Raw genomic sequence first — 13,305 nt, forward strand, 5'->3', positions numbered from 1 at the left:
TCTGTAAACCCAACCAACTATCCTCGGATTCTCCAGTCTCTTCTGGATATTGGAAACCATATCTCAGCAGCCAGACCCAGGGGAGGAAGCTCACCCTGGCCCCCAGTCCTAAGGCATTCGGGGAGAGGAGCCCCCAGGAAGTTAACAAAGAATACTGCTGGTCATGGAGCAAGGCCTTGGTCTATGCAATTTCCTTCACAAGTGGGGTATGGGAAAAGTCCGGTGAAAAGAGAGATGGAGACAGAATGAGATGAAAAGAAGAGAGGAAGAAAAGATGAAGAGAGGGAAGAAAGGAAAAAGAAAGATGGAATTCTGGGCATGAAATGAGTAAATGCCAAGTATGAACCCCACAAGCACTTTCAGGCTAATAGGAGCTCACCCGGCCACTTTTGTTGGGTAGGTTTATCAAGGGTGACACTGAAATCGGCAATAGCCCATCTAGGGACTATGATTTCTCTCTGTCCACAGCCACTCCTTCCTCCTCCCCTCCTCAGGGCAACCTAAGAGTTCCCCAACAACCACATCTGGGTACCAAAGAGACCAGGAAATTAGAAGGAGGGAGAAAGGTCAAAGATGATTATTTTGCTGGGGTGGTGGTGACAGGGGGTGGGCAGCGAGAAGTAGAGAGTTGGAGACAGGAAAAAGATTCCTTACTACAAAGATATTCCAGAGATGGAAACCGGTGGAACAAAGAGGGAAAGCCCAGCTTCCAAAGTCCTGCCTTTGGTGTAGCCCAGTCAGAAACCTCCCAAGACCAGAAAGACCCTGAGAGGCTTGGGATCCATGTCTAACCCTGCATGGGGGATAGCTGTTTTAGAACAGAACAGAGACCCAGATAAACTTTCCCACTTTTGAAAATAGTCTTCCCCTGAATTCCAATTCTGACGAGGCTCTACAGCAGATTAGAAACAAGGATTGGTGTTGAAATCTACAGGGACCATTCGTTCAGTAAAAATGATCCCTCATTCAGATTATTTAAAATGCATGTTATTTAAACATTTTAAAGTCTTAAACGTTGCCTTAGCTGTATAAGACCACAGTAGACACTTCTGAGGTTTCAAAAAAAACCCAAAAAACAAAAAACCAGAAGCCTGGTGCTGAAAACTAGTCCTTTGGTCTCTTTCTCTTCCTTTCACCCTTTCCCTCCTGATGGAAGTATTTAGTTTTTTTCCTTTTGGTTGTCAAGTCCCAGGACTGCTCAAGGTTTGGTTCTACTCAATCTGGAGACAGAACAAAACTCTGTTTCCCTGTGGGACAAGGACTCTGGGCCCAGCTCTTTAGCTGGTTTAGTATCCTGTCAGCCCCCAAACAATTCCAACCCCATCAGGCCAATGATGAGCTGACCCCACCACCACCACCAAAAAAAAAAAAAAAAAAGCCTTTTAAAGCCAAATTAAAACCAAACAAAAGGTGGACTTTTAATCAGAAAAAGAATCCTTTTAATTTGTATAATTTATTAGAAGCTTCTTAGGAACTATATTTAAGCCAAATATCTACATAAGTTACAACAGAAAAAGACTGACGCTGCAAATACCAAACTGCCAAATAATATACACAGATTTGTCAATGCCCATAAAAAATATGATGGGCTGGGGACAGGGGTTGGTTTTGTTTTTGTTTTTGTTTTTTTACAACAAAATGTACAGATTACTAAAAACTAGGCATGTAGTCCAACTTTTGACAGCGTTTTACAGCTACAAGTTCACATCAAACATAAAACAATTTTAGCCAGGGCTTTTCCCCGGGGCTGAGCCTGGGCGGCCAGAGGGCGCTGGGAGGGGGCATTTCCTTTGTGTCAATGACAAGTGGGTCCTGTCGAAGAGTCTTTCCTCTCCCCAGCCCCCATCATCCCTTCAAAAGAAATCCGGGTATTTACAAGCGAGTCCGCCTTGCTGGCACAGTGTACCCAGAGTGAAGTTTGCGATCTTTAGAGTCCAGAGCCAGTCATCGTGGAGCCCTCTCCAAACTGCACCCTGCCTGAGCAAGTGAAACCATTTCAATCACCAAAAAGACACCCCAAAAGCTGTTCTTGTTATGTCCTTCTCTTTTTAAAGACTCCTTAAAGAATTGGATTCACTTGGATGTTTTTATTTTCTTTTTTTAAAAAATCCCACAAATTTTAGAAAAAAAAAAAAAAAAGACGTCCAGCAGTTTGGCTTTTGTGTTTTTTCCCCTCGGTCTAAACGGGACAGATTATTAAGAAAAGTCGAAGCGCAGGGAGCGGCGGGTAGTTGGTGATTGTGTGACCGGCAGGAGGGGAAGCGATGAGGCAGCGCGCTGGGCCCGGCCTGGCCCGGTGTCCTCTCACCAGGTCCGACCATATAGCAAGGTGGAGCAAGACATGGTGCCATAGTCCGAGCCCGAGGAGTTCAGGTGGGACAAGCTGGAGACCTGGCCCTGAAGCGCCGCGGGGCTGGCGGCGTGGTGTGCCAGGTCCGGAGACTGGCCTGCGCTGCCCGGCTGGTGGCCCGGGTGTGCACCCAGGCCAGGGCCACCGCTGCCCACTGAGATAGCCGCCGCGGCCGCCTGAGCAGCCTGCGCCTGCTGCTGCGCCTGCTGTTGCGCGTGGCCTTGAAGGCTGCCGGCACCAGGCGCGGGGGCGCCTGCCTGGCAGGGTTTGCCGTCTTTCACCAGGACCGGCACTGCCACGCGGCGCGGCGACTGCTGCTGCGCTTGCTGCTGCTGCGGGCACCCGGCGCCCCCGCCGCCGCCGCCGCTGTCCTGCTGTAGTTGCTGCTGTGCCGCCTTGTCCTTGGCTTGGCGCTTCATCTTGTAGCGGTGGTTCTGGAACCAGATCTTGACCTGCGTGGGTGTCAGGTGGATCATGCTGGCCAGGTGCTCCCGCTCGGGCGCCGACAGGTACTTCTGTTGCTTGAAGCGTCGCTCCAGCTCGTACACCTGAGCCTGGGAGAAGAGCACCCGGCGCTTCCGGCGTGGTGCGCTTGGCAGCGGGGCCATGTTCTTGCTCACGTCCCCCAGCGAGCCCAGGCCGCCCATGCCGCTCATGTTCATGCCGCTCGCCGGGCCCATGAAGCGGGTGACTGTAGGCGACAAACGCACAGCGTCGGCGGGGACCGGGCCGGGCCAGGCCACCTCTGCCTTCCGCGGCCTTGGCCGGCCCTGCCCACCCCGACGGCTCCCTCCTCACCTAAGCTGCCTCCGCCCTGAGAGGCCTAGGTGTCAAGGATGGCTAGCGCCTGCCCCAGGCCTTGCCGTCGAGGGATTTACTGGAAAGCTCCCCACCTCAACCCCGGTTGCCTCCCCAGTCTCAGTGCTCCAGCCCAAAAGCAAAGTGGAGAAAGGCCGCTTCCGTTCCTTTCGTGCCCATCCCCGGCCAGAGTCGTGGGGTTATCGGGGCACAGGCGGTGAACTGGGCCCACACCAAAAGCTGGGGTCCCACGGTAGACCCCAACTTTGGGAGCTTAGGAGAGTGGAGTCTTCACTTTCGGAAAGCTAGAACCCCAGACGCTTTGCCTCTTGGCCGCTCTCTCTCCTGTCAGCCCCAGTGAGGGCACTTGCTCGTTCCATTTACAGCCCCCTCTGGAGCCACGCGCGCCCTTCCACCTGCCTAGACTGGAGAGCCAGCCGGGCCGGACGCCTGAGCGCGTCGCAGTAGGGCAGCCTCCGGCCCGGCCAGGCCGCGCCTCTCTGCTCCCTGCTTGCCCCCAGCTCCCTTAGGGGTTTTTTTGGGGGTGGGGTGGGGGGAGGGAGGCTCTCCCTCGGCACTCCGAGGTCTCCTGCGCCGAGCAGAGCTCCTAGTCGGCCGCACTGGGGAGACGCCGAATACTGCTCGCAGGACCCCAGCGTTACCAAGTGTCTCTTCTGGGACACCTCAATCCAGCAGGGGAAAGAATCCCCAGCTCCCGCACCCTACTCCCCGGCGCGGCTGCCGGGCCGCCCACCCTGACGCCCAGTGCGCAGCTGGCAGGAGCCGCGCCTTCTGGGCTGCTCTCCCCGCGCCTCCCGTACTCAGCCCGCGGCCCGGCAGTGGGGCGGCCTCACTTACTGGCGGGGAAGCGCGGGTCTGGGTTGGCGCCGTACCATCCGGGGCCCGAGGCGCTGTTCCGCATGGTGTCCTGGTACGGCGGCAGCTCACTCATGTTGCCCAGGTTGCCGTTGCAGTAGCCCCCCACGGCGGAGTGCGAGAGCTGGGGCACCCCTGCCGCCGTCATGTGGTAGGCGGCGGTGACGGCGCCGTGGTGCCCCACGGCGTGCTGCTGCATGGCCGCGGCCGGCGGAGCCGCCTGGCCCTGCCTGTAAGCCGCCAGCGGAGCCCCGAGGCCGCCGCCCTCCATGCCCACTTTCTTGTAGCTTTCCTCCAGGGGACTCAAGATGTCAGACACTGAGAACGGAGTCGTGTGCTTTGGACTCATCGACATGATTCGGCGGCGGCTGGAGGAGGAAGGAAGAGGAGGAAAAAAAAGGGAGAGGGGGAAGGCGAAGCCTCGCTGCTTTTTTTTTCTCCCTTTGCCAAATATTCTGGTGTTACCTTAACGCCGATCTTGTTGGATGTACACGTAACCGAGTGGACCGAGTCCGCCTTAATTGGCTTGAGTGGAGGCTCGGGGGCTGCCTCGCGTTTGTTTTAGCCCGGCGCCAGGTTTTAGGCAGCCACCAGAGGCGGGGCGTAAGCGCTAAAGCAACAAGACAATAGAAGCCTACATCTTGCCCGAGATAATTAGCTTACATGCTGATGACAAGGTAAACACCTTTAAGTTTCACTTGTCAGGATTTTTAGGTCTCAAAGAGGGAGAGAGAGAGAGGCAGAGACACGACCCAAAGCATTTCTTTCCCCCTCCCCCGGACACCCCCACCCCATTTTTTGTGGGGTGCGGGCGGCGCGCGGGGGGAGACAGGGGAGGGAAAGGAGGAGGGAACCGAGAGAGGGGAGGGCAAGAGGTGGGGTGAGGAGTAGCCGAGGAGGGGGGATGGTGGGGAGGAAGGAAGGTGAATGCTGCTTTGCAACCAACTTTCGGAGTTACAAAGTGAACCACTTTCCAATATAGTCGGGGTTCCCGGGCGGGGACAAGTCTATAGAGGGAGGGGGCCAAGGGACAGGGTAGGGGTTTCACCTGAGCCTGCTGGGGCTGCTCCTCCCTCCCGCCGCGGCCTCCCAGCCCCGCGCCTTCCCACTGCCTCCGGACCACATCGGGCTTCGCGGCGCTGAGCCCCAGTCACCACCAAACGAGCTCGCGAGTCTGGGGACGAACCCTGGGGCCGCACTGTTGTTCTGCGTGTCTGTCCGTCTGTCTGCCTCTTCTGCCGCCGTCAGAGGGACACCTCTGCTCCCCGCCCCCTTTCCCCCTACCCGAGAGAGAATCCCAGCGGGCGGAGGGGACGCTGAGCAGGGGATCGGCTGCCTCGGAGAGGCTGTCCCAGATCCCCGCGTCCCCCTCCCCCCAGCTCAGGGTCTTCTCAGCGGTCCAGGGCCCCCTGCATCACGCCCCCCCCCCCCAACAACCCACCCGCGGCTCCCTTTCCCCACCCCCATTCCTGGCCAAGACAAGCACACTACTGGCCGCCAGAGCTGGGAAGCTGGGGGGCACTAACCCGAAGGGCCATTGCTGAAGTTGCCCCACCTCGAACAAACCTGGTGTCCCCGACCCTCGCCCATCGCCCGGACACGCGGGGTTCTGGGGCTGGAGCTGACTTTCCGAGGACATCACAGCCCCAGCACCCGAGCCCAGGGCCACGCTGTTTTCCCCTCTGATGCTTCAGGGAGGGCGCGGGCAGGGAGCGTCGTAAGTACCCGCCCGCCTGTTGCCGGGCGGAACTGAGCCTGAACCCCGGCGGGACCAGCTGGCCGGGAGGGGGCGAATCCCGAGGCGCGAGCAGCCCAGCAGGCGGGAGGCTGGGCTGAGGCTCGCCTCCGCCCGGAGCTCAGCCATGCAAAAGTGCACTTGCTTCCCCGGGAATAACCAAATATCTTTGTTTAAAGTGGCGGCGTAAATGGCCAGTCGCTTTGTGGCCACGCTGGATATTAGTAGATGAGGATCATTCTGCTTCAATTGGGCGCCTCTCATCCGGCGAGCAAGAAACTGCTTAGGAGGAAGTGGGTTTCCTGTCAGCGCGTTCCCAGGCTTCAAGTGTGAGCCCCGCGCCTTGAGGGTCCTTGGGCGCCTGGAGAGGGGGAGCTGTGGGCTTTCGCTCCCCAGCCGGACCAGAGGCACCGGCCTTGCTGCTCCGGCCAGGCCCCGGCCTCCAGCCCAATGGACTACAGTGTCGCGCCCTGCGTGGCACAGATCCCGAGACCCACTCCGACTTTTCCCCCTGAGATTCCAAACGTTTTGTCGTTGTTTTGGTTTGGTTTTTCTTTGGCTCTTTTAGCCTCCTCTCCGGCTAGAGGCTGGGAGGGTGGAAAGCTCCTTGTCCAGGCTGGGGCCTCCAACACGCTGCCAGGGCCAGTTAAGGGGGCTTCTCGAACTTTTTTTTTTGTTTTCATTTTCTTTCCCCACCTTGTAGAGAAGGAACTCCCAGTGATGAACAGGCACTTTTGAACGATTTAATTCAGCAGGTTAGGCGCCTTTTCCATTAACAGCAATTGTAGTAAGGAAACTTGTTTTGTTATTGGCTTTTTAACATTTCGGTTCTCTCCTTGAGAAGTGCTCTGTGCTCCCTCAATACAAAGCCAACTTGTATACTAACATTCGGTTTCCTCACCACCTACGTCGCTTATGAAGGGTGACAAAGCCCAGGGCACCCCCTTCCTCCCGCATGTGCCCACGTTTTTGCGCAGCTCCCCTGGCGGCTTTGGGGCAGGCAACCCTGCACTTGGGCTCTGAGACGTGCTTGTCCGCTGTACTGTGAAAGACAAGCGCCAGGCTGGTTCCTTGCGCTTCTTCCAAGGGGCTTGTCTGGGAGGGTGGGGGGGCGGCGCTCTCAGGAAGACTCAGGCTCCATCAACTGCGCGTTGATCTATGTGATATTTAAGCCCTAGGAGCAAGGAGGGAAGACGACGCTGAGCTCAAATGAACCGTCGAGGAGAGCAGACAAAACTGAATACAGATCTTGTCTGCAGGCGGCCCAGAATCCCGGGCTTTTGTTTTGACTGGGGTCTTATTGCTAAGGCGGGGTGGGTTTCCCAGTCACCTGTCTTCTTTCTCCCTTTCCCTCTCCATTATTTCACATTACTGGTAAGTATAAGAAACACCAAGTATAGAATGGTGTACGTCTCTCTCGGTCTCAATGCCGTTTAGAAGTGTAGGTAATTCTTCACAAGGTTTCTCTGAGATTTTCAGATAAGATGGGGCACATAAAAGCTCTCCGAAAGCTTTAGAAAATTTTTAATTTCATTGCCAGAGCGCCAGATTTCTGTATTGTCGTTAGCACACCCCCCACCCTGCCCTGCCTTTAGGCCTTGAGTGAAGGGGAGAGTTGGGTGCGTCTTCCGCAGGCCCTGAGCCTGGGCCTTCGTCCCTCCGCAGCTTCGCAGTCCCGCAGCAGGCTCCGGCTGCGCACGTGGCTGGCAGCTCCCCACCCCCACCCTCAGGCTTGCAGAATGGACCTCGACCCCCAGCCACGCAGCAGGCATTGAGTCTCCGCACTGAGCTGGAGCTGGGCCGGGAGTTGGGGGGCAGAGGGCGGCGGCTGGCCGAGGCTGCTGCTCCGCCCTCCCCCCTGCACCCCCGCAACCAAGATTATGCTGCACCTCACCGCCAGGCGCGCGCGCACCAGCACTAGCTCTGGACTAGACCTCGCCTGGGCCTTTGCACCACCTTGCGGCACCCCACCCCCACCTCTTCTACCCTTGCCCCTTACACACACACACACACACACACACACACACACACACACAGCCCCACACTCTCTGCACTGCCAACAATAAGCCTGAAGGACTGAGGCGTCTACCGGAGGGAAAAGGCATATATCTCCATCTCTGCTCTTGCCGGACCAAAGGCTTTGAGAGTCCGTCCCTGGCCCCAACACCTCTTCCTAACCCAGGAGTGTCCTTTCTTTTAGTTACCTCCCCCTTCATCTTAAGTAGGGTGACCGAGGTTAACCTAGTAATTTCTTCATGGCTGCAGGGAATACTTGGGAAGCCTGAGATCCTCCCTGTAGGTCCCCGCGTCTTCAGTAACTCTCTCAGGCAGAGTGGGCGCAGTGGGGTCCATTTCGGGCTTCTCAAGGAGCTTTCCCTGGTGGGGCCGCACACGCCCACCTCAACCGCGGCCACATAGCTTTGCTCTCTGCAGCTTGGCCTGGAATCTAAGGAGCCCGGGCGACTGGGGCTCAGGTCCAGGCCCGGCCAGGGACGCGTTGAACTGGCACCAACCTTTGCTCACCACCCTTATGGTGGGGGGAAGCGCCTTTCTGTCCCTCTGGAGTCACTTCTTTGAGAATTTAGGACGGAGGGCTCATACAAGGCTGTATGACTCGGAGTCTGAAGCTTGGATCGCTAGAGAAATGAAAAGTCCTTCCCAGTCCTCAGCGCCACATTTTTCTAATTCTCTTCATGGTCCTTCACACCTCTCTTAGGACGGTGAGCGGCCATGTTCCCTTCTGGTGTTATTTTGCTCTGAGTTTTATCGCAATTCGTGATTTATTCAACAAATGTTTGTTGAGTACTGGCTCTGTGCCAGGCTCCGTGCGAGGCCTAACAATTCAGCTTTAAAGAAGCTAGATGTGGCTCCTACCCACACAGAGCTTATAAACTAACAATAAATCACCCAAATAATATGTACATAGTTACTTTGTGACAATGTTACTCTGGGATCCAACCAAGATAGAGGTTTTGATGAAGTCTCCTGGCCCCAACACCTCTTCCTAACCCAGGAGTGTCCTTTCTTTTAGCTACCTTCCCCTTCATCTTAAGTTGTGTGTGTGTGTGTGTGTGTGTGTGTGTGTGTGTGTGTAGGACGGGGGTGGGGAGTGTTCTTCACCATAGCCCATCTTAAAGTGCTCAGGGGTCATAGGCAGAGCATTTGAGTACAAGTCAGAAGTCCTGGGACTGGAGCCCTGGCTTTGCCACGTTTCAGCTCTGTGGTATAGTTCTCCTGGACTCCCACCACACCCTGGAGCCGCTCTGCCCACAGCCTGAGTAAACTAAGGTGTTGCTTACTGGCCTCCCTAATTTAGAGTGAGATCCTGTTTTATTTATTCTTGAATTTTCCAGTGTCTCAAGAAATGTTGAATTAAGGAAACAAAGCCTCTTAGCACCTGATTCCTGAACGGCAAAAAAAATAGTCATAATCTCTCCTTGTGTACCTCCCAGGTTGTACTAGGGATCCAAGTATTTAAGGATGAGATCCATGAGTTTGTAAAGCATAAAAATTGCTAGCAAATGAAAGGGATTATTACTTAGGACTCTGTATCTTGAATTTATAGAAACTATGAATCCAGGCTTCTAACTCTGCATGAAGCTCTCTGGGCCCTCGGCTGTTCCTGTGCCTAGCCCCCCCAGAGGGCAAGCCTTCCTCAGCCAGGAGCAGGCTCCCGAGCCTGGCTGAGCTGGGTTCTCGGGTGCCGTCGAGGCAACGACACCCAGGAAGAGAAAGCAGGAAAGCAGCCAGGCGCGGGGGGTCGCTGCTCCCCAATGAGATCCAAGGAACGGAGAATCCGGAGCCCCCTCTGGAGGGCGTCTTTCTCTCCCTGAAGGATCTCACCGGAACCCCTTGCGCTTTTTTCCCAGGCACCAGAATTGAGAGCCTCTGAGGGATCTATTCGAAGAAGGTGGGTGGAGGGCAGGGGCTGTAGTAGGGGGCTTTCCTGAGGAGGCTTTCGAAGAGGCTGTTCGAGGAACAGATTCGGAGCTAAGGCGCGCTCTCTCACTGCTCCCTGTCTGGACTTGAGCACCTAGGGTCTTCGCGGGCCACCTTCCTTTTCCGGACACCCTCCTCAAGCCGTGGCTTCTGCGCAGGCCCGGGGGGGGCGGGGGGGAGGCTACGCTGGGATGTCTGAGAGTAGCTCCAGTGTCACCTTCTCCCTGCACTGGCGCTGTCTGGTGTTCGAGTGGGAGTCTTCCCAGGGAGGAGAGTCCATCCTCCGGCCTTTAGTGTCAAAGAACCTTTTCCTCTGTCAGGTCAAGTCTTCCAAGAGGTTCACACCTGTGGTCTCAGAACTTGCCTATTTTCATGTCACACGGTTCAAGCCTAATTCAACTTGTCCCAAGTTACAGCCAGAGCCCTTATAGTCAAGGCGCCCCCTGGCGGGAAGAGATCTTGGGTAGCAGCGACTTCGGGGATTGGTTTACAAAGTAGAGAGAAGGAGGAAATTCAGCGCTAGCAGCATCCTTTGAAATGCGGAGAAACCGATACTGGGGTGGGAAGTGGGGAGGGGGCCGACCTACAGCTGCTGGGAGACCCAGCGAGGCCGATGCGGGGCGCCCTGGAAGACAGAGGCATAAGTAGAGCCAGAGCCCTGTAGCGGATTGGCTTGTTTGCTCCCAGTTCTTCGTTCCTGTTTAAATTAAAAGCCTGTAAATGGGCGAGACAGGGTGGACGGTGGTGATTTCGCCATACTCTGGACAGGTAGGAAGCCCCCATCCTAAGGAATGGGAACATCCTAGGAGGCGCGTGCAGTTCGGAAGAAAGTTTTGGAGCGACTGCTGAAGCCGAAATGACAAGATTCAAGAAGGTTCCTCGCGGCGCCGCGGCTGTTTCGCCCTAGGACCTGTGCAGCTGCATTCAACTTTAGATAGCTGAAGCCTGCAGCTCTTCCACCCTTCGGTCTCCCATCAAACCGAAGCCCCAGCAGTGTGAGCCCGAGGGCCTATAGTAGTCGTGATTTCCTCAGAGTTGCCAGCAGCGCTCTGGGGTTTATTTCTCTGTTCCTTTCCCCTCTCCAATCTCCCATCCTTCCCCCCAACCCCCAACACTGGGTCCAGGCAAAGTTTCAAGCAGCCGCATTTAACACCCCAGCCAGGCGCTCTGCGGAAGATTTCAGCAGCTTCGGGTTTTCTGGGAGGAGACCTTGGCTTCCCCACCCCTCGCCTCCCAGGACTCTGGGTCGACCTCGGACTTTACCTGACCAGTGCGATCCGCAGCGCCCTCTTCCAGCCATTCGGAGAACTGCACCCTCAGGGCCGTCCTGGGGGAAGCAAGCTTTGTTTCCAGGTCCGCCAGGCAAGACTGGTAGCGTTCAGACTGGTAGTGGTTCATCCTCCACGAATTTGCCCATATCACTATTCATCATACTGTCTACCCGGCCATACGCCTGGCTGCTAATCGGTCCACCCAGAGCCACTGCAGTATAGATGTTATGATGGATGCTTGGGATCTCCCAGTCTCCTGCACCTGCTATTTGAAAAAGCTCATGTGTAGATCAGGGCCATGGAAACTGCTGTGATATCTAAAGCTTTCCTCTAATTATGCTTTCCCTTGATATCTAGTTATAATCTCCTCTCCGTATCTGACGGCAATTCGACACGTATTTGGTGGCCCCTGTAGAAGCTTGCACTTTCTGCATGTCCAAGGTCTGCAGAAAGCAGTGGCCCCACTGGCTCGACACAAGGGGGCTCTCCTTGCTATTGAAGCAGTAGGTAGATAGCACCTAGAAAATATACCGGATCGGGAATACTTCTGGAACTAGTTACACTCTGACGGGTGCCCTCCAGCCCTCCAATCTCTGGCACAAACTCACCTAGCCAGGCTTTCTTCCCAGATAGTCACCCCTTCTTAGACTCTTGCCAAGACTGCATCCTTTCCACCCCCTCTCCTCATGTGCCTAAATTACTCAGCTTTTGTTCTTTTTCACTTAGAATATCATTTCCACCTCCATAACTAAGTCATGCCCTTCTTTTAAAAAAGCCCAATCGCCTCTTTCAAAAACGAAATGTCTGACACACAGTAGGAGCTCAATATGTTTGCAGAATAAATGGATGGATCTATATTGCACTTGTCTGTTACAGTAATAAGACAATTTACTCTAATTGAATGATTTCCTAATTGTTTCATATGTTTGTGTTCTCCTTTCAGCTAGACTGTTGGGCCCTTGATTTCAAGGGTTGTGCCAAACACTTAGACAGGTCCCCAGAAATGGGCTCAGTGCACTGCATTTGATCCTGTTAATCATCTCTTTTCAAAATTCTCTCATTGGCTTCAAAGTCACTACTCAGTTATGGTTCTCCTCCATCTCTGGCTATTTTATTCTGCATTGTTGAACTTCTTTCCTCCTCTGCTTGCCCATCTCCATGGCTTCAACTACCACCTACTGCTGATGGTTTCCAAGTATGTACTTCCAGCTAACCACTCCCCAGAGTTTCATACATAGATTTCCAGCCGTTTATCTTCTCATATAAATGTCTATGATTTAGACATCCCAATCTTGAGATATCCCAATCTGAACTCAAAACATTGCTGCAACTGGCTTCTTGTTTTGTGTTCTTGATCCAGGTGAATTGCATGAACATGTCCCCTCCCCATAATCCCAATCCTCCCATTGGCTCTTGTATTAGTCTGCTTGGGCTGCCATAACAAAATAGCATAGACTGGGTGGCTTAAACAACAGAAATTTATTTTTTCACAGTTCTGGAAGCTGGGAAGTCCAAGATCAAGCTCTTGCCATTTAGTTTCAGGTGAACTCTTCCTGGCTTGTATACAGTACCTTCTAACTGAAGGGAAGAGATCTCTCTCTCTCTCTCTTCCTGTTTTCATAAGGCCACAGTCCTATTGGATTAGGGCCCCACCCTTATGACCTCATTTAACATATTTAACATTAATTATCTCCTAAATACCTTACCTCCAGGTACAGTTATATTGATGGTTAGGGCTTCAACATATGAATTTGGGGGACAAATTCAGTCTAAACCAGCTTCCAAGCCATCTATCTGAATATCATCCTTTTCCTGTTCCTCATCCAACTAGTTATAAAGTCATATCAATTCCACATCTTAGATGTCTCCCAAATCCAGCCTTACTTCTTCATAACCAGTTCTTCCCTCCTTACGCTTCTGTCAAGGCCATTCATCATCTATTGCCTATCATGTAGCTCTTGTTTCTACCTTTAGGCTCTCTCCACTCTAGTCTATGGTTCTTGTCCACAGGACAGAGTCCAACATATTCCTCCAAACTAATTTCTCCCTGCCTCACTACCTACCTCTTCTCCCCCTTATCTCCAGCTGCCCTAAACTTTTGTTGAAGGAGGTCACCGAGAGGACATGACCACTGGCTGACCTGTGAGCTGAACTTAGGCAATCAGGTGTTCCTCATCCCCTCCCCTGTGTATGTGTGTGTATATATATATATATATATATATATATATATATATATATATATGATAGCTTTTTTTTTAGCAAGGGACTAGGGAGAGTGTTGTAAAAGGAAGTCACATCATTTTTTTGTCAACTTCCTTTAGTTGAATCTCATATTT

At 53.9% G+C, this 13,305-nt stretch overlaps 1 protein-coding gene across 5 annotated transcripts; it reads right to left on the bottom strand.

Moving 5' to 3' along the window:
• Positions 1-1,411: 1,411 nt before the first annotated feature.
• On the bottom strand, positions 1,412-5,898 carry NKX2-1 (NK2 homeobox 1). Of its 5 annotated transcripts, none has more exons than XM_019426122.2 (4): positions 5,591-5,898; positions 5,073-5,304; positions 4,007-4,392; positions 1,412-3,041 (listed from the first exon to the last, which is right to left on the bottom strand). In XM_019426122.2, exons 1-4 carry the CDS (start codon positions 5,661-5,663, stop codon positions 2,305-2,307), a joined length of 1,428 nt encoding a protein of 475 aa, XP_019281667.1. In that variant the 5' UTR covers positions 5,664-5,898; the 3' UTR covers positions 1,412-2,304. The 5 variants fall into 5 exon arrangements, with proteins under 5 accessions (XP_019281667.1, XP_019281668.1, XP_019281671.1 ...); XM_019426123.2 differs by having other exon boundaries at positions 5,211-5,304; positions 5,591-5,896; XM_019426126.2 differs by lacking the exon at positions 5,591-5,898 and adding an exon at positions 4,490-4,634 and having other exon boundaries at positions 5,073-5,182.
• Positions 5,899-13,305: the final 7,407 nt, after the last annotated feature.

This window comes from Panthera pardus, unplaced genomic scaffold, assembly GCF_024362965.1.
Source record: "Panthera pardus isolate Hobbes unplaced genomic scaffold, ASM2436296v1 HiC_scaffold_24, whole genome shotgun sequence".
NCBI classification, from domain to species: Eukaryota; Metazoa; Chordata; class Mammalia; order Carnivora; family Felidae; genus Panthera; species Panthera pardus.

Bases quoted from the DNA above. Each gene is read 5' to 3' on its own strand.
- NKX2-1 (XM_019426122.2), bottom strand. From the start codon at position 5,663: ATGTCCTCGGAAAGTCAGCTCCAGCCCCAGAACCCCGCGTGTCCGGGC. The intron at 5,305-5,590 runs GTTTGTTCGAGG...TCTCTCGGGTAG, and splicing joins GCGAGGGTCGGGGACACCAG to GGGGAAAGGGGGCGGGGAGC. The intron at 3,042-4,006 runs GTAAGTGAGGCC...TGTCGCCTACAG, and splicing joins AGACCCGCGCTTCCCCGCCA to TCACCCGCTTCATGGGCCCG.